Source organism: Cnephaeus nilssonii (assembly GCF_951640355.1).
Source record: "Cnephaeus nilssonii genome assembly, chromosome: 5".
Classification (NCBI taxonomy): domain Eukaryota; kingdom Metazoa; phylum Chordata; class Mammalia; order Chiroptera; family Vespertilionidae; genus Cnephaeus; species Cnephaeus nilssonii.
This window is the reverse complement of record NC_137076.1, coordinates 33,925,065-33,943,156: the sequence shown is the minus strand read 5'-3', so window position 1 is coordinate 33,943,156 and position 18,092 is coordinate 33,925,065. Positions and strand designations below refer to the sequence as shown.

Sequence of the window (18,092 nt, the reverse complement as noted above, 5' to 3'; positions counted from 1 at the left end):
TATCTTTGGTGTAGTAATTTTGGAAAACTTAGAAACCTCAGAGAAAAAATAAAAATTGTAATCTTAATAAAAAGAAATAACTATTTACAGCCTGCTTTTCTGCTCTTTCTGATTTAACTATTTAATGAGTTTTTTTAGGTTATTAGTATTCCACCACAGGATGTTTATATTTGCCTGGTAGTCCATCAGATGGGTATGCAATAAAATGTTTAACTTTTATCACTGTTGGACATTTAAGGTGTGTTTTTTTTTTTTCTTAATTTTTTTTCACTGAAAAATACCTAAACCAAATAGATGTACAGTGTGCCCAGAAAGAGGTATAGGACATTGTTTAGAAACAATAATACTAATAGAACAAAACAAACAGTAGCTGTTGGCTAGATCCCATAAGTGCATTAGCTAGCGCTAGAGCACTTTTGGTTATTAGAGCCAACGCCTTTTTGGCCTTAGAAATCAAATTAATGGATTTGCTTGTGGCTTGTGAACCTATATTTGAACACCAGTTTTTCTCTTATAATGGTTTGAAAAGGCAACTTAACACTCATTATTTCAATAGCTTCCTGGCTATTTTGCCTGACTTCCCAGCAGGACTTGAGTTTTAGGTGTGAAAATCACCAGCGTAATAGAGCAAAAGCTACAACTATCTGGAGTGGAGAGCTACAGAATTCCTGGTTGGTTTTAGAAACTGAGCTAGTCCAGGACACTGATACAGGCTAAGGCTTGAAGCATGGAATATTGTAGTGTGTGGCATATTTTGTTGGTGGTGTTGCTCTTGGTAGTGCTTTGGTGTGTTTAAGGTATTGATCTTTTTCTGAAAGGGACCTGAAAAAGCGTTCACCCCACCACTTCAGCCCTCCTGGCCTTGAGGACTCTCCCACACCTTGGTCTCTAGACTGGAACAAATTTGAGAGACCAACTCAGCCAATCACAAGGCTGTTTCTTTTTTCTCCCATCAAAGAAGGATAGGTCAGGATAAACCCATTTGCTCTCCTCCCCTCAACACTTGCAGCTTGCCAAAACTGGACGTACTATTGTGTCCTTACTCTTTTAAATCATTGCATCTCTTAAATTTCCCTTTGACTACGTCTCTGACATTTTGGAGTCATCTTAAAGTCTTGCTTTCTCCGTTGTCCTATGCGTCTGATCCATTCCCAAATGTCGGTGTTTTCTACTGTTGAGTAGATCTGCTTCTTCCATCTCAACTGCCGTGAGATGGACATGCTTTTCCCTTATGTCTGAGCTGCTGTGGGGCTTTCAGCGTGTCTGCTCTCTATTTAGTCTCGCCCGCCTCCTTTAGGTATCCTATCTAATAAAGAGGGAATATGCTAATTGACCGTCATGCCCTCACAAAGATGGTGCCCACAGCCAATGAGGGAATATGCTAATTGACTGCCATGCCCTCAAAGATGGTGGTGCCCAGTCTCCTCAGCCCTGCCGGGGCAGCAGGCGAGCTCCGTGCGCCTGCCTCTGGAGTCCCCCAGTCCCCTCAGCCCCCCAGACGCCCAGGGCTGGCCCGAGGCGCAGGCAAGCCTCAGGTGGCAGCTCCCCAGCTGCCCAGGGCTGGCCCAAGGTGTAGGCAAGCCTCAGATGGCGGCTGCCCAGGGTCGCCCGAGGCTCAGGTAACCAGGGCCGGCCGAGGCTTGCGCTGCCAGCAGTGGCAGCAGCAGAGGTGTGATGGGGGCGTCGCCTTCCCCTGATCGCCGGGTTGCCTCCTGCCCCTGAGGGCTCCCAGACTGTGAGAGGGGGCAGGCCGGGCTGAGGGACCCCCACTCTAGTGCATGAATTTTCATGCACCGGGCCTCTAGTTGTCTATAATTATTGTAACCAAATGTCTTCTCATGCTTCAGACTGTTGACTCCTTATTGCCCACCTACCGGTCTTGGTGATTCTGACCTTTTTGGCCCTTTACCAGTTATACTTTCTCTCTTTCTACTAATCTCTTTCCTCAGCCCCAAAGTAGACTTTCCATTCCAGCCAAGTCAGGTCCTTTGGCATCTCTAGGTTGCCCTCCCCACCTTCCTGACTTCCCGTGTAGCATTTCCCAGGATGCAATGCTCTTGCCTTGCCTGTCAAACTGTGTGCTTTTTTCATGGGCTCATTTATTCAACAAATGTTAATTTAGTGCTTGTTGTGTGCCAGGCATTTTGCTAGGCAGTGGAGATACACAGTCCTTGCCCTCAGCTTCATAGTCCTTTGGGGACGCAGACAGGTAAATAGGCAGTTACAATCCAGTGTGACTGGTGCTGGGATAGGAAGAGTTGAAGGCCATGGGGCATGTGTAGGAAGGACATCTTGGTGTGAGGGAGGGAAGGGGTGTCACGGAGGGTTCCAAAGGCAGCGACCTGGGCTGTGTTAAGTTCCTTGGCGAAAGAAGGAAGAAAAACTAGAACCAAACTCCATCTGCCGAAAAGCATCCACAAGCGACTTCCCTGCCGGGGAGCTCTCTGGTCCGCATTCCTCCTGGCATTCATATGCTCAATGCTAGCTCTCTTGGTATTTGCATTATTTCTTCTATGGCTTTTTGAAAAACCCTCTTTTCTGATTATACATACAAGTTTTCTCTTCAACTTAACTGTAAGCTTCTAGGACCAAAAAACTGGGTCTTCTTTTTATCATGTCCTGTGCAAGTGTCAGTAAAAATTACCCAGCAGAGGACCGACATGATAGCTACAGCATCCGTGGGCTTAGGGTTTTTCAAAATTTTATTCTACAAGATCGATTGTAATTGTCAACTTTATAAGGCATTTTTATTTGAGTCTTGTACACAATGGAATTTCCTGTTCTTGTGTGTTTGAACAAAATGTTCCCACTTGAAGTGCTCAGTGCATGGCCATTGATAGTAGCCAGTGTATACATTTGCCCTTTGGTGGGACCTGGAGACGGTGGTGGTTTGGAGAGGTCACTAAAAGCCTTGTCAGCCTACTTCCTCACAGCAGCGCTGGCCGTCAGCAAGAAACGTCTCTGATTTATAGAGCTAAAATAAGGAGCATCTAAGTGGAGTCCCAGCTTCCGCATCTGGCCTGACATGGAGTATTTCATAACTTCCAACTCGGTGGGATTCAAGTTGTAGAACTGCTTTTTGGTTTTTGTTTGTTTGTTTGTTTTAAGTTACAACTGAGATGTGTGATAATTTTCTTTTTTTTCTTTTTTCCCCATCACCATTTATCCCCTCTATGATCTCTTCCACCTCCCACCCACCCCCGCTCAATCACCACACTGTTGTCCATGAGGTCTCTCTTTTTTTCTTTTTTGCTCAACCTTCCCCCCTAAGCACCCACCCACCACCACCACCAGAGCTGTCTGCCTACTTTCTTTCTATGAGTCTGTCTCTACAGCTTAGTTGGTTAGAGCACCATCCCTTTATACAAATGCTTTTGTTTATCTTTTTATTATGGGCATTTAATTTTCAAAGGAAGGCAATGCTGATGGCTGAGGTTCAGAGATAATGTTTTCAGTGCCAGAATTTGTTCTTCATTATATGTTTTCATTTAGACCCGTGGTTCTTAACTTTTTGGGGTCATGGCCCATAAGACAATCCAATTAACTCTATAGAGAAATGTACATAGGCACACACAGAATTGTATATACCATTTCAGGGGGTGCTGCAGCCTCTGAATTTCCCCATCTCCCATCAGCCCTGTGAATCATGATTGGCTTGTTCAAATAAGACCCATATAAAATTCTTACCATTTTAAGCTGAAAATACTGCCCAACGAAACTTGGTCCCTTTTGTCACCCTTCCGGTTTCCTTGTGTTTGATGCATGATAGTTAACATTCCCAGGCTCATTACACATGTGCTACTAAACCACTGGACTCTACCCCACCTTCCTTCCTTCTCTAGAAACAGTGGATACATTTGTATTTGTTGGAGAAGCACAGACAGGTCAGGTCTTCCCAAGCAGCAGAAAAGCTCTTACACACATTAGCATAATCTGCAAATAGGAATTAGAAGCTATCTATAATAATAAAAGCCTAAGTGACCATCACAACCGAACGGACGACCGAACAGGCTGCGTGGGACAACTAGGCCGGCAGGGGGTTAGTGAGGGGCGACCAAATGACCGAGCAGCAGGCTGCATGGGGTGACCAGGCCGGCAGGGGGGTTAGTGAGGGGTGACCAAACGACTGAGCGGGGGGGGGGGGGGCAGTTGGGGGCAACCAGGCTGGTGGGGGGCGGGTCAGTTAGGGGCGACCAGGCCAGCAATGGGGGGGTGCAGTTGGGGGCGACCAGGCTGGCAGGGGGGGCAGTTGGGGATGATTAGGCTGGCAGTAAGAGGCGACCAGGCCAGCAGAGGGTTAGTGAGGGACAACCAAATGACTGAACAGCAGGCTGCGTGGGGCGACCAGGCCGGCAGGGGAGTTAGTGAGGGACGACCAAATAACTGAACAAGCAGGCAGTGTGGGCGACCAGGCCGGCAGGGGGGTTAGTGAGGGACGACCAAACAACTGAACAAGCAGGCTGCGTGGGGCGACCAGACCGGCAGGGGGGGGCAATTGGGGGCGACCAGGCCAGTGGGGGGAGGGGGCATTTAGGAGTGATCCCTGGCATTGGGCCTAAACCAGCCATCGGACATCCCCCAAGGGGTTCCACCTCCCCGCCCCCCGCCCCGTGCACGAATTTCGTGCACTGGGCCTCTAGTTCAGTATAATTATCATAACTGTGTTTTTTCTATATTCTTATTAAAGAAATGTTTTTCAGCTTATATAACAACAGTCATGTTTAAAAAATAATGAAGTCCATGCTTATATAAAATGCTAAAGGAAAATACATCAAAAGGCACATGTACTCATAGATAACAGTGCAGATGGTGGGTCTTTCTTTGCTGTAGTACAATTTAGAATTTTATTTTTTTATCGGGAAATCTGGGTGGAACAGAGAAAGGAGGGATGAGGCCTCTTAGTAATCTGTGTTTCTGGCTTTTTTTCTTCTAACATTCCTATGAGTATGTTAAATGAAACCGAGGAAAAGATGTGTTACAAAATGAAAACACTTATGAGCTCTCCAGCAGCTCAGTCATGGAATCATTTTTGTTGCCAGTTTGAATCCTGATGTACTTAGGGGGAAAAATAAAAAATTTAAATTGTGCCAGGTGAAAATAAAAATACAACAGCCTGCTCTGGCTCAGTTTGTTGGGCATCGTCCCATGCACCTAAAGGTCATTGGTTCGATTCCTAGTCAGGGCATATGCCTGGTAGGGGGAGTGCAGGAGGCAGCAGATCCATGTTTCGCTCTCACATCAATGTTTCTCTTTCTCTCCCTCTCCCTTCCTCTCTCTAAAAATCAATAAAAATATATTTTTAAAAAGCATCCGGAGTATCGCATAACAGTGCACCATTAGACTTCATAGTTCACAAGAATATCATGAATATTATCATGAGACTCTCAGAAATCAGTGAAGGGAAATGGGTGAAGACATATGCCCATTTTACAAGAAACCCAGCTCCAAGCCTTGGCTGAGGCCGTGTGGCTAGTAATGGAATTGGAAGGAAGTCACATGTTTCTAATTCCTAATCCATGTTCTTCCTGGTCCTCTGCCACTGAGACTTAGGGAAAATCACCTCGACTCCTGGGGTCCCAACTTGCGCATTTTCATAAAAACACTGATTCCAGGTGCTCGCAGAGTTGCTTTGAGAATCACATTACACAGTCTAGTCGTTCTCAAGGCATGATCCCCACACCAGCCCAGGAGCACCTCCTGGGAGCTTGTTAGCAATGCACATCCTCTGGCCCATCAGACCTGCATCACAATCCCTGGGGCGGGGCCCACAGTCCCTGGTTCAGCCAACTCTGCAGGTGATTCTGATGCACCTCAAGTTTGAGACCCCCACTCCCATGGTAAATGTGAGATCATATTGTGAAAGGAGCAGAAAGCATTATAGAAACCTGCTGTTTTTCATTGAAGTAAAATTTATACAGAGTGAAACCCTAAGATCTTAAATGTACAATGCTATGAACTTTGATATCATGTGCTCAGCACCCCATAGAGTTTGCTCACGTCTCCTCCATCCCCATCAGTCCCCACACTCCATGGGCAACCACTGTTTGGTGACAGACTTCAACAGAGGAAGTAAGAGGACTTGGTGATGAGTTGGACATAGAAAGAGCAATGTGATATCCTCTTTTTCCTTTATATTTGTAGGTAACATCCCTTTTTAAATTACTAAGTGTGACTCTGATTTTTCAGCCCATGGACCAGGCGTCTCTCAAAAACAGCGACGTTCTCGTCCTGACAGGCCTCACCCAGATTCCCACCGCCAACCCGGACGGCATGGTGGGCGAGTTCTTCAGCAACCTGGGTATGTGCGCCACCTGGCTGACACGTGAAGTTTGTATTTCAGTACCTTGTTTCTGTAGTATTTTGCCCCTTTCTTCCTATTCACGCCCTCAGATGCCGCCTTTTAAGGACTTTCCCCATTTACTCTCACCCTTTTTGCTCATCCTGCAAAACCACTCATCAACAAAAGCAATTCTTAGGCAACTTCAATCTGAAGGTACGATAAAAATAGTTGTTATAATGGTAAATTCGTATTTTTAGCATGCTGTACAACAGGTACTCGGCATTCTCTCACTTGTTTATATAGAAAATTCTTATTTGATCTTCTTGCTTCCGGGTGGTATTTGGTGTTGGAGCAGGGGTCCTTACAGTCAAAGGGACAGCAGGTCCTCAAGTAATGTCGTTTGGGTCAGCATCGTTTCATTGTAGGTTGTGGAGATGCCGCAGGAACTTAACTGTTGTTTTTATCAATGAGCCTGTGGTAAAATTGGTTTCATTATGCATTGTTCCTCTTAAAGTCACAGCACCTACCAACAACGTTAAGTGAGGACTTAATGTACATGGACTTTAAATTCACAACAGTGACGCCACTGAACAGGTGTATTTTTTCTTATGAATATTAGGTGGTGGTATTTTTTTATTCTTTTGGGAGAAGATTAAATTGAGAGACTTGGGGGTTTTGCTACCTGGAAGAAATTTATCTTCCTTTGGATATAATCCTATCTAATAAGAGAGTAGTATGCAAATTGACCATCACTCCAACACACAAGATGGCTGCCCCCATGTGGACACAAGATGGCCAGCAGGGGAGGGCAGTTGGGAGGGACCAGGCCTGCAAGGGAGGGCAGTTGGGGGCGATCAAGCCTGCAGGGGAGGGCAGTTAGGGGTGACCAGGCTAGCAGAGGAGGGAAGTTGGGGGCAACCGGGCCTGCAGGGTAGGGCAGTTAGGGGTGACTAGGCCTGAAGGGGAGGGCAGTTAGGGGTGACCAGCCCTGAAGGGGCAATCAGGCTGGCAGGGGAGCAGTTAGGCTCAGTCAGGCTGGCAGGGGAGTGGTTAGGGGGTGATCAGGCTGGCAGGCAGAAGCAGTTAGGGGCAATAAGGAAGGCAGGCAGGTGAGCAGTTGGGAGCCAGCAGTCCTGGATTGTGAGAGAGATGTCCCAGATTGGAGAGGATGCAGGCTGGGCTGAGGGACACACACCCCCATGCACGAATTTCGTGCACCCGACCCCTAGTTGTCAATAAAATCAAGAAATCCTGCCTTTCTTTTAGAAAAGTGCCGGTTGGTTAATGTCTTAGTCAGCTCTGGCTACTGTAACAAAATACCATAGTCTGGGTGGCTTAACAACAGATGTTTACCTCTCTGTTCAGGAGGCTGGGGAGGCTGCGAGTGGGTTGCCAGCCTGTGAGGTCCTGGTGAGGACCCTCCTCGCAGATGGCCACCTTCTTGCTGTGTCTATAGCAGAGAGAGGCAGCTCTGGCGTCTCTTCCTCTTACAAGGGCAGGAATTCCCTCCTGGGAGCCCCACCCTCATCTAACCCTAATGACCTCCCAAAGCCCTGCCCATAAACCACCACAACGGGAGTCAAGGCTTCAGTGTGTGGACTTGGGGGGACACTTACATTCAGGCCACAACAGTTACCAAAGAGGAATTAGTGAGCGCAGACCCTTCACCTGTAGCGATTTGTAAGTGAATTTACCTCTGCTCTCGAAGGCGTTGTCCTTTCAAATCTCGCTGGGCCAGTGCCAATAAGCATAGTTTTTGTTGTTGTTCTTTGCTGATACTAAGTCAAAGCCGTTCATTCTTACCTTGGAAAATGGATTGGACTAGTCTCAGATAGAATCTTTGGTTTGTATGTTTGTTTATAATCTGGAATCATAGACACAGAGAACTTCAGGTCTAAAGGAGACCTTACATCGAATCCACTGTCTCTCAGAGTGGGGTCCAGTAACCACTGGCCTCGAGATCAAGGAGGCCACGTATTAAAAATGCAAATGAGGGGGTCCTACCACGGACCTAGTACATCCGGCTCTGCAGAAGGGGAGCCAGAAGGAAAGTTGAGTTTTCAGCATGTCCTGGATATTTTCCTACAAACTAAAGCTTTAAAACCACTGATCTAGTTCACTCCTCTCATACAGCCAGTGCGGACACGGGGGTCCTACAGCCCGTGGCCGAGGCAGGACTGGGCCAGCCCTCCTGAGCCCCACCCGCTGGTTTGTTTTTCCCACGGTACCAACTCTCCTAACAGCCGGTCAGCCAGCGCTCAGGGTACCGCGGTGCGCTTCAGTCTGTTTTGAAAACCCAACAAAAAACAAACTTGAGAGGACACTTAGCTTTTTTTAAGCCAGTTATAGCTTCTAATATGATTACACGCAAAAGTTGCAATTCCTCATTTGATAGTTGGAATAAAGTAGGGAGCATTGTCTCACAGACAAACATTCATGAAAGAAAATGCCACTAAAATGAGTGGAGCAGAAAAACGTGGCCTATTTTGTTAGAGGTCACTCAGCAGGGGTCAGAGACTGAACAAAGGCAAACCCAGCAGAGTTTTGAGCTGGAGCTACAAAGAGGAGCTTGGAGGGTCTTTTCTCCTGAAGCTCAGCTTCCACTAGTAACCTTTAAACCCCAACCCTCGATTGCACGTCCTGTTCCTTGGACTGAGACGTTGACTGAGGCCTCGCTGCTCGCCAGCCTGGGGCTCCCCGCTCTGGTCCTGGCCGTCAGGAGAATCCGACTATCCTAGACGTGCAGTGGGTTGTACCCACAGGAGGAGGAAAATGAAAGAAATCCAGATATTACACGTTCCATTCTACTTTTATAAAACTGTTCTTCTGATACTATCGTTTTCCTCCTGGCTTCAATTTCCCCAGCGCTGACCGTCCGGAACGGAGGAAACGTGTTGGTCCCCTGCTACCCGTCGGGGGTGATCTACGACCTCCTGGAGTGCCTGTACCAGTACATCGACTCGGCCGGCCTCTCCAGCATACCCTTCTACTTCATCTCCCCCGTGGCTAACAGCTCCCTCGAGTTTTCCCAGATCTTTGCTGAGTGGTATGTCTGTGTTCTCTCTGAGTTCTACTTTGAGGCAGTACATTCAGGCAGTAAGAACAGAAACGATCCTGCTTCTTCCCACGGCACTAGGAGACTCATTCTGTGGCTTTCCCGTATCTGTGATGTGAAGCTGCGCTAATGAAGGCCAAGTCTGTAACAGGGCTAACTGCTAGAAGAGTAGCTAGGAAGGGAGGAAGGACGAAAGATAAAGACTTAACTTAGCCAGCACTTTCCAGATTAGTCACAAAAATGCTATCATTTATCTTCTCACATGCTGCCTTCTGCCTGTTGTTACAAAGTAAAATTGCATTCTAGAAGCGAAAAAGATGTTAAAGCCCAAGCTCATGTTGTCTACACTTCTAATACCAAATCTGAAAGAAAAACTATATATTTTCATTTTAATAGCATGACATTTGACAAAATTAAGTTTTATTACAGCAGGACATTGATCAAACGTAGGGAGAGTAAATTACTGAACAGTAAGACGTCTGTGAACCTTTTCAGGAGTACTTAGATGCCTGTTTGGACCTAACTCACCTTGGCCAAAAGAAGGGCGGGATGGAGGAAACAGACCCACTTTCACCGGACACGCCGCAGTGCCCGAGGGTGGTGTATCCCAGCATTCAGGGCTGTGAAAACACATGCCTAGAGTGTGCCTAATCCCCGTTGGTGGTGTGGTGGCCTCAGGACACAGTGTGCTACTAAGTTTCTCATGAACAAGGAATGTGTGCCTCCTCTGTGTCACATCTCACGCTGCCCCGCAGCCCTTCCTCGGGACTCTCCCCGCCCCTTAGTTGTGGGGGATCCTTTTTCTGTGTGCACACGCAGACAGGCCTCTCCTTCCCACGCGCGGCGTTCATGTCTGCGGTGGGAGTGAGACACTCACTCCCCAGCTTGAGTTGCCTGTGCAGCGCAGTGGCTGTAACAAACAGGAAGTTGTGTCTCTGCAAAGGGTATGTCAGTTTCCCCTCGATACTGCTCTCCAGTGCAATGCGGAGTCCTGGATTGGATCAAAAGGACATAGCGGGACAACTGGTGAAATCCCTGTCAAGTGTGGACTTTGGCTCGTTGTGATGTACTGATGTTAATGTTTTAGTTTAACAAATCCATCATGGTTGTGCATGATACTAACATCAGGGACAGTGGGTGAAGGGAATGCGAGGAGCTCGACTATCTTCGCAACTTTCCTGTAAATCTAAGATTATTTCAAAATAACAAGGTTTCTTCTTAAGAAAAAATGTATTAAGGAATTTTAAAGGTTAAAAAAGTGCTTAAAAGAGTTTTCTGTCCTGAGTGCTCTCTAGACGCTGGATTTTATTCTGTAGATGCTGAGATTCACTGCAGGACATTTTTACTTGTACTTATTACTTACTCACTGCTACCACTAGGTGGCACCAACGAGCCTGTGTGCCCAGCTGACTGGCTTATCCGCTTTTCCTCTTTAAGGCTTTGTCACAACAAGCAGACGAAGGTGTACCTCCCAGAACCACCTTTTCCTCATGCAGAGGTAAGAAAATGGTCTACTGGGATCAGAGCAAGAAAGAACTTGAGGTGACTGGACATGGATGGAGATAGCAGGCCATTAGACAAAAATGAAATCCTTACGTAAACTTGTCGCTCTTTGTTTCCCATATGCGATGTCAGGGAAGTATTCTTAACTCCAGGTCCATGACTTTCTCTTACTAACATTGCATTACCAGTGTGCATTCACACTTCAGAGCCTACCTCTGTTCTCTTGACTGCGCGAGGAATTCTATTCTATTAACTACTACTAAAATGTTTGCATAACAGATTTTTTATTGTAAAGTCTTTCCAGTTACGTTAATCATAGGTGTGAAGTTTTAATGATGAAAATGATAACATATCAGTTTAAAAAATTGGAGGCCAAAAGGTACAAACCTCCAGTTATAAACAAATGAGTCACGGCGATGTCATGTGCCATATGGTGACCAGAGTTAATGCTTGAAAGCTGCTAAGAGAGCAGATCTTAAATGTCCTCGTCACAAGGGGAAAATTGTGTAACTGCAGTGACAGATGTCAGCTAGACTTACTGTGGTGATCATTCTGTGATATACACACAACCAAAGGATGATGATGCACACCTGGAAGTAATGTTACTTGTCAATTATACCTCAGTTTTTAAAAAACAGGAAAATTTCCCTCCCTCACAGGATGGATGAGTGTTTCTATGTAGCTGTGTGCCCAGTTTTGTTTCGGTTTCTTTTCTTCCACCAAACATTGTATCACCGGCATTTTCCTGTGTGCCTCATATCATGATTATTGCGGCCTAATCTGGCGTATCGTATGCGCATACTATAATGTTCTTAACCATATTCTCTATCACACAATAGAGTTACTCCCAATTTTTTGTTTTATGTATATGTGTGTGTTTTATGTTTATATATAGTATATAAAATTTAAAGATGTTTACATTGGTATAAGCACGTCAGGGAACTGGCGGTACCCGCCAGAGCACACGGTAATTCCGGATGGTCAGATGCAGTAGTCCCTGGACAGGTAGGTCTGAGCGGCAAAACAAGAGATGAATTTATCTTAGTCCTGTGCATCGATCAGGAGAATTGCAGGAACTCCAGGTGATGCCTGGAAAATGACTCAAGTTACGTGCAAAGACCTGCTATTCTTAGAGTCCCATTCATCTCCTTGACATCTCTGGATACAGAAGACTTATTTGTCTTTTAGACAGCCGCTCACCCATTTAACGGGGGCGGGCAACGATCGTGGCCCACTAGGTTATAGAAAGAATGTCAGTTTGGTTTGTTTGTAACTTGGGAGGAAAGTGGGAGTTCAGAGCTTGCTCCCTACTGTGCATGTCCCATCAGAGCACGTGACACCCGATGAGTTTCCAGACCCTCTTCTGCATGAGGGTCCTCCCTGTTGCTTCAGGATTAAACCGTGCCATGGTCATTCCATTACCCACTCAGCAGCATCTCCGACGATATTCCCTTCGGCTTAGTGGACACCGAGGGTCTCTGACGTCTGGGTCTTTGTGATCTGACCTTTTGATGCTGGAGTGGGGAGTGGGGCAGGGTCAAGGCAGCAGGCAGTGTCCGCGCAGAGTCCTAAGGTGCCAGCTGTGGCGGTGGCTGTCTATGGTGTTGCCTTGGGTCGGCCTGACGTTGGGAGGGTATTATCAAGTATTGGGCTGGGAGGGAGACCTTTTTGGTTCCAAATATAAACATTTGAGACAGGTTTGGGGCTGTGCACGGTCTGCCTCTCACTTACCTCTCTGTGCGATGCGGACGTCACAGCTCCCAGGCTTCTAAGAGCCAGTTTGGCCTTGGCCTTTATGAAGTTGCCACAGTAACTTACAGCTCAAGAGGAGGTCCTGTGGGTAAATAGTGGCTCTTGTGGGAGGTGTTTATTGGTGGCAGAACTTGGTGAATCACATGTTTTGGGAAGGTAACCTGGTACCAGGGACTGTGGGCCAGGGCTCAGAGTGTCAGAAAGCTCTGAAGCAGGGGTGGGGAACCTTTTTCCTGCCAAGGGCCATTTGGATATTTATGACGTCATTCGCGGGCCGTACAAAATTACCAACTTAAAAATTTGCCTGCTGTGTTTGGTCAAACATTTCATTAACTCACCCCTGTGCCTTGGCAGGGCCAGACCGAATGTTTTTATGGGCCTTACACGGCCCGAGGCCGGACGTTCCCACCCCTGCTATAAAGGAAGACAGGACTGCATCAGCCTAACAACCTGAAAAGCTTCTACTGATTGATTGAAAGAGTTACATTGTAGATTTAAAAAACGTTAATCTGTGGCAAATTATAATGAGATTCGTTTGTATTTTTAATTTACTTCTGGCCACCCTCCCATACTGTGGCCTCCCTCCCACCCAGACAGGCTAACGTTTTATGTATCGATTCTAGCTCATTCAGACCAACAAGCTGAAGCACTACCCCAGCATCCACGGCGACTTCAGCAACGATTTCAGGCAGCCGTGCGTGGTGTTCACTGGGCACCCTTCCCTCCGGTTTGGGGACGTGGTCCATTTCATGGAGCTCTGGGGGAAGTCCAGTCTCAACACTGTCATCTTCACAGGTGAGTCACGCCCTGCCCTTTCACTGGGACCTTCACCGAGCACACCTACCAAGCAGAGACCCAGGGGCAATTTTGTTGTTGTTAATCCTCACCAGAGGATTTTTTTCCCCCATTGATTTTTAGAGACGGGGGGGAGGAGGGGGAAAGACAGAGAGAGAGAAACATCTGGGGGAGAGAGACACATAGATTGGTTGCCTCCTGCACAAGCTCCAACCAGGGCCGGCATCAGGCCTGCAACCCAGATACATGCCCTTGACGGAGATACATGCCTGTGACCGGAATTGAACCTGGGACTGTTCAGTGTACGGGGACGACGATCCAACTAACTGAGCCACACCAGTCAGGGCCAGAGACCGTTTTTAAATAAGGCATAAGTCTGAACACTCTTTTGTCATACATATTAAAGGATAAAGAAACCACAAAGGAAAGAGTCAGATAGAGCAAAAGGTCTTGTGAAAGAACTGTGAGACAAAGCTTTTGCATCCGTGTTTGTCGCCTTTTCCCGGAGACAGATTTCCCTTCACTGCTCTGGGAGGGCTGGTAAGCTGCCTCAGGACCTGCAGGAGTCCTATCGCCTTGTTCACCTTCACGGCTCTTTCCTGGACTGGGTCTTTCTGCTTTGGTGACAGTTCGCTCTGGCTTGCATTGCAGGGTTTTTTTTTCTGGAGAATGAACCCCTCAGAGTAAAATAAGTCATTTAATGAGACCAGGTCGAGTTTTTACTTAATCGCTATATTATGTGATCAGCTTAAGGTCCTCAGACAGCCTCGACGTTGGAACATCTTACGGGCTGGGCAGTAGAAAATCCTGCTCTGAAGTCTGGTCCAGCTGGCTGTCACCGCGGCCAAGCTGCCTCTGCCCCCTGAGCCTGGCTCTCCTCCATGACCTGGGCCGTGGTGGCCTCTCCGGGGCAGCTGTGCGTGGGGGGGGTCGTGTGAGAAGCACTTCGCGCAGGGCTGCACCCGGAGCTGCTGACTGGGTGCCGTCTGACAGCTTTCCCACCGCCTGAGACTTCGTGGAGCAGAGGCTGCTTGTGCCCACAGCGTCGGGGTCAGGGGCCCTGTGGGTCCTCCCTGTGCTCAGCCGGTTTAACAAGCTCGGGCTGACTGACTCCTCGCGAGGAGGGAAGACGTGGGCCATAGGCAAGCGGGAGGCAGGCTCACAGACGTGGGACACCGATTGGGTGTCTCAGTGATTCGTAGCCAGAGGCAGGAAGAATGGAGCCAGGTCAGTAATGTTTGTGGTTTGGACAGTGCTGTGGTTCAGACAGGATGGCGGGGGGGGGGGGGGGGGGGGGTGTCTTGTTTTTGTCTGGATCCATCGTGGTCACCGAGTGGCCTTGTCTGGGTCAGTGTTGGTGAAATCGCTCGTGGCCGGCAGGAGAACGTGGCCGGCCTGGGTGCCGGGCCGCTCCTGCCACGCCTCGCTGGCAGGAAGTGCGGCGCTCAGAGAGCAGCTGTCGGCTGCTTCTCTTTCCCCGGGTCCCCTTCCAGCCCCGGCAGAGGAAGTCGGCCACCGAACCTCGATTCGTGACACCCGGAACCTCGCCGCTGCCTGGTTCTGCTGAGCAGGGGCGTGCAGGGAAGCCCTCTGTCATGTAGGGGGACCAGGGGCGGTCTGTCCTTTGTGAGGAGGTGCTGACTGATGGGCAGTGGGCACAGCAGGAAGTGTCCGCTCTGTATAAACGTTTCTTTAGCCAGCGGGATGGAATCGAGGCTGTGCGATGGCCTGCCCTCCCTGAATAACGAACCTCAGTTCACACTGACTAGTTGGGCTTCCAGAACAGACGTGTCGTGCGTGATGTCTGCCAGAGTCAGAAGTTTTGGACCAGTTCTTCCAATTGTGTTATGACAACGGTGGGCATTGCAGCTCGCACAGTGGATGTAAAAAGGGGGTCAACTACCCTCCCTGTGCTGGCCCATGTGGGGGTTCCTGCGTCTCTTCTTGGGGAAACGGGGTCCACTGGAGGGTGTCAATGTAAACGTGGGCGCCCGAGCAGCTGTCGTGAGCACAGCAGGTGTGCAGGTGAGGGAAGCACTGGGCGCAGGCTGTGTGCACGCCAGGAGGGAGCCAGGTCTGCGGCTCCAGGGGGCAGCTCCTCGGGCGAGTGAAGAGTCCCCGCCAAGCAGACAGCACGAGTGGCTCTTGAGGGAACAACTGGCCGTCGTGGCAGGGTGGGTCCCAGTCGGGATGCGCTGGGCTCTGCCCACAGGAGTGCAGGTCTCAGCGGAAGCATTTTGCTCACAGGGGGTCAGGGCCCTTCTGTTCTCTTCCGGGTGCGTCCTGAGAGGAGGTGGCCTGCGCTTGGCCTCGGGCCTGGTGTGGCCCCGGAGCGCTTGAGTCCAGGGGTCTGGGCCACCTCTTCACTCTGAAGTCACTGTTCTGTGTTTTGTCTCTTGTGGGGACAGTTTGAGTCTGTGTATATGTCCTGGTCTTTCTCAAATTTTCATCTAATTTTTGTAGCACTTATTGATGATTCTGGACTGAATATGTTATTACTGTGATAGTTGCCAGATAGTGATTTTTAAACAATTTTATCATTTCTTTTGCATTTATTAACTGGTATTTTGTTGCAAACAAGAGCTTTCTCTTCTCACCCATTTATCCCTCATTTATCTCATCGACCCCTTTATTCACACCCATACCTGCCGTTCTCCCCCATCCTACAGGGTTCATCCTGGCCTCTCCCCTTCCCTGTGTGTAAGTGGCTCCTCTGTCTGGTGATGAGGCGCCCGGCTCCCCGCCCCTCGGAGCACTTACTCATGGGCTCACCCTCCTGACCGCCTGCTTGCCCTGACCATACCAGCCGCCTCCCCGCTGGGCAGCTCCTCTGTTCCCTGCACTTAATTCGTCTTCTCTGTGCTCCCCTTAGAACCCGACTTCTCGTACCTGGAGGCACTGGCTCCCTACCAGCCCTTGGCCATGAAATGCATTTACTGCCCCATTGATACCCGGCTGAATTTCATCCAAGTGTCAAAGCTGCTCAAAGAAGTGCAGGTAACCAAGGCAACCGTGCCGGTGTCTTTCTGTGACCCGTGTCCTGGCCTCCGTGGGTGTACCTGTGTGCGAGGGCGGGCATCTGGGGGCATTCCTTCCTCCCAGCTCAGCGTGTGCAGAGCTGGGTCATTTCCCTTCACTTCACAGTGTGGGCTTCAGCCCTGCAAGAAGTGTCCATTCTAATGAACTCCAAGTGGGAAGGAAGAGCAGGCGTAAGGACTGTCCTTTCTGTGAGGACCATTTGTGTCCAGTTAAAAGCCAGTTGTCCCCTCAACCCCCCAAAAAAGTCCTCACAGAGCTGAAAGGCAGCTTCCCTGGGACATGGCCGGGCGAGGTGCACGTTCGGTTAGTGCCACACAGTGTAGTTTTCGTTTTTGTTTTTGCTTTTGTTTGCTGGGTGTTTGCATTTTGCATTTTCTGCCCCAGAGGAAGGGGAGAGGTAGTTGGGTGAGGTGGTAGGTAAAAGGAAGACGTCTGGACAGAAGGAGACTGTGGAGAGAGAGCAGGGAATCCGCACTGGGTCAGCTGCCACTTGGGCGGGGTGTGTTTTGAGAGTTGGGGTGGGGAGGCAGCTGGAATTGTCGGGAAGGATGGCTGAGAACAGGCCAGGGGATGTTTCTGACTTCCCACCCCCTCGGTGTCTTCAGGACCTCAAACGAGGGCCAAGGTGGCCCGCACCTCCTGACTCCTGACTCCTCAGCTACTCGCTCAGCAGGGCGTGATGCCCTCACGCCTCGGCAAGGTCAGGCATTCACTTTCCTCCTCTGCAGAGTCTCTGACCTCAGGAGGAGAGACGCCATCACAAAACTCAGAGGAAACGTAACGAGAGGCAGAGGAGGCTGAGACCCAGGAGGGCCGGGGAAGTGTGGGCTTCTCTAGCCGGGCTTGGAGCAGTTCGCCGCCTTCGGGCTGTTGGGTGGTGTGACACCCCCCCCCCCCCCCCCGCCGCCCCGTGTGCCCAGCATGCTGGGAGGTTAAGAGCCTGTGGTTTCCATTCCTGGGCATCCCTTAAGCCAGCGGGTCCCCATCCAGCCCCTCGGCCGGTGCTGAGACTGGAGAGGCGGCCTGGTCTCCCGGGTGAGAGGGGACGGGAGTCCTCAGGCTGGGACTGGAGGCGATGGCTCCAGGCAGCTAGAAGAGGTGCTTGCCTGTCCCATGGCTAGCGGTTCAGGGCTTGTCTGAAGTTTGTTCTTCCCCCCCTGCACTCCTCTCTCCTCGCCGGTCACTGTGTGAGAGGAAAGTTCACAGTGGCCGGAAGTGCTGAGCCTTGTCCGTGCCAGGAAGGGAGGAGCAGCTAAGGAAGGGGCTTCTGAACGGGCTGCTCTGCCTCACGCCTCCTCTCCCTCCTCCTCCCCGCTCCTGTCCCCTCAGCCCCTGCACGTGGTCTGCCCTGAGCAGTACACGCAGCCGCCCCCCGCGCAGGCCCACAGGATGGACCTGATGATCGACTGCCAGCCGCCGCCCATGTCCTACCGGCGGGCCGAGGTCCTCGCCCTGCCCTTCAAGCGGCGCTACGAGAAGATCGAAATCATGCCGGAGGTGAGCGGGCTCCTTCCGGGGTGAACTGGTGGGGTGCGCTGGGTCTCTGGAAGCAGGCCCTGGCCTCCTCTTAGGGTTTGTGTCAAATGTGCGTGAACAAGAGCCCCTTGGCCCTTGAGGAAGTAGGCGGGAAGAGAGGCGGGGTTTCATGTTTCCATTCGCATTTTTCAA

The 18,092-nt window shown here is 49.6% G+C and overlaps 1 protein-coding gene across 1 annotated transcript in view; it reads left to right on the top strand.

Moving 5' to 3' along the window:
• INTS9 (integrator complex subunit 9) overlaps positions 1 to 18,092 on the top strand; it is a 95,585-nt gene that overhangs the window by 69,347 nt on the left and 8,146 nt on the right. Inside the window, exons 9-14 of the mRNA XM_079773341.1 lie at positions 6,187 to 6,298; positions 9,146 to 9,326; positions 10,773 to 10,833; positions 13,214 to 13,385; positions 16,258 to 16,382; positions 17,754 to 17,921. Of these exons, the coding sequence (XP_079629467.1) occupies positions 6,187 to 6,298; positions 9,146 to 9,326; positions 10,773 to 10,833; positions 13,214 to 13,385; positions 16,258 to 16,382; positions 17,754 to 17,921 (819 nt within the window). The remainder of the gene's footprint in view (positions 1 to 6,186; positions 6,299 to 9,145; positions 9,327 to 10,772; positions 10,834 to 13,213; positions 13,386 to 16,257; positions 16,383 to 17,753; positions 17,922 to 18,092) is intronic.